The following is a 1,797-nucleotide window of genomic DNA, read 5'->3' on the forward strand; positions in this document are numbered from 1 at the left end:
CGGCGTCTGTGCGCTTTCCCCGGGCGCCAACAGGAGGCGCCCGCGCGGCCGAGGCGCTGCGCGTACCCGTGGGGCCTGCTCTGCGGGCGGAGGGAGCGGGAGGAGGAGCCGGAGGGGGCGCGGCTTCCTCCGCGTCCTCCGGGGCGCCCGCTCGCCTGCTCTGCCAGGCCGAGGCTGGCGGCCGGCGGGGGTCGCGGCGGCGGAGGCGGCAGCGGCGGCAGTGCTGGCGGGCCGGGCTCGGGTTCGGAGCTCGGAGACAAGATGGCGGCGGCGCTCGGGAGCCCGGCCTCCTCCTCCTCCTCGCCGCTCTCCGCCCCGCCGCTCGCCGCCTCCTCCTCCGCCGTCTCCTCCTCCTCCTCCTCGTGCAGCAGCACCAGCGAGCGCCGCGGCGCCGGGCCGCTCTCCCGGAGCTCGGGAGGGGGCTAGACCGGTCCGCGGGCGCGCCGGCGACGAGGCCGAAGCTGGGGCCGGGGCGGGGACGGCGGCGGCGGCGGCGGCGACGCCGGGTGGGGATGGGGTCGCAGACGCTGCAGATCCTCCGGCAGGGGGTGTGGGCCGCGCTTAGCGGCGGCTGGTACTACGACCCGCACCAGGCCACCTTCGTGAACGCGCTCCACCTCTACCTGTGGCTCTTTCTGCTCGGCCTGCCCTTCACGCTTTACATGGTGAGTGGGGGCGGGGACGCGCTGCAGACGCTCGGCCGGTCCCCGGGGGTCCGGGGGTCGCCCCCCTGTCCTCCCTGGGTTCCGCGGTCCCGGCGGCGGGCGGACGCTCCCCTCCCCCGCCGGCTTGGCTCCCGGGCCCCCGGTTTCCCATGTTTTCAGCACCTCCCTTCCCGCCGGTTCCCCGGCCGGGTCCCGCTTCCTAGCGCCTCTTGTCCGGGTCTGCGTAACTGGCGCCCGAGGCCTTCCATCGGGGTCCCCGGTCCTTCTCCGGGCCTCGGGCTACCTACCTCCCGCTTCCCCGGGGGCATCCCCGCCCGCACCTCGGTCCCCGGCTGTGCTGAGCCCGGGGGAGGTCGTGCGCGCTCCGGCTGAAGCGGAGTCGCGGGGTGTCCCGGCTCGTACTCGCTCCCCGTGCTTGGGGGGAAACCCCAGGCGGGCTCTGCAAACCGCTGATCGGTTGAGTGCGGGTTCCATTCGGTTCAGCCCCGCGGCGAGGGGCCGTGGTGTAGTCAGGCTAGCTCTGCGGAGAGGGAACGGGGAGATATGGGAACCTGGCTGGCTGGCATTTCACCCGTTTGTTTGCGTTGGTTCAAGGCCTCTGACTGGCAGGGAAAAGGAGAGTTCCGCCTGTTGCTTGGTGCTCCAGGGCCAGTTTCTCTGAAGTGGTTTTGGTGTTTCCTTCTATAGCCAAGGCTGGCCCGAGACTCACTGTGGAGTTCAGGCCTCAGGAGTGTTTTTTAGAGGATGTTTTCCTGAAAGATGTTTTGCACATTTCTAAAAAAAAAAAAAGCACTGTATTTTAGGGTGGGACATTTGGGAAAACAAAACTTTAAGAATTTAAAGTAATTGGAGGGAAGGATATTAACTTTTATTTTCAGGGAATTTCTACTAACTTCATGGTTCTTCAAAGGGCTAGAACAAAGGTACTGGATTACTAAATCCTGGAATAGGAGTAGGAGAAGTAATGAGTAGGACAGCCTATTTGCCTCTTTTCTCAGTATCACTAATTGGCAGGAACATGCCTTGTGAGGTGGTGTGTGTGTGTGTGTGCACTAAATGTCACATTGTCAAGCAAGCAGATTCTGATTTCCTATAGAAATGTGTTTGAAGGGACTTACACCAGCCTAGAGGA

General features: G+C 65.0%; 1 protein-coding gene across 7 annotated transcripts in view; it reads left to right on the forward strand.

The window, feature by feature from the left end:
* The first annotated feature begins 104 nt into the window (after positions 1-104).
* Positions 105-1,797, forward strand: part of Pcnx1 (pecanex 1) — a 150,317-nt gene continuing 148,624 nt past the window's right edge. Inside the window, exon 1 of one of the 7 annotated variants that reach the window (XM_031356333.1) lies at positions 105-665. In XM_031356333.1, the coding sequence (XP_031212193.1) occupies positions 513-665 (153 nt within the window). In that variant the 5' untranslated portion in view covers positions 105-512. The remainder of the gene's footprint in view (positions 666-1,797) is intronic. The other 6 variants (XM_031356338.1, XM_031356335.1, XM_031356336.1 and 3 more) reach the window with 6 other exon arrangements.

Source organism: Mastomys coucha, unplaced genomic scaffold (genome assembly GCF_008632895.1).
Source record: "Mastomys coucha isolate ucsf_1 unplaced genomic scaffold, UCSF_Mcou_1 pScaffold6, whole genome shotgun sequence".
Classification (NCBI taxonomy): Eukaryota; Metazoa; Chordata; class Mammalia; order Rodentia; family Muridae; genus Mastomys; species Mastomys coucha.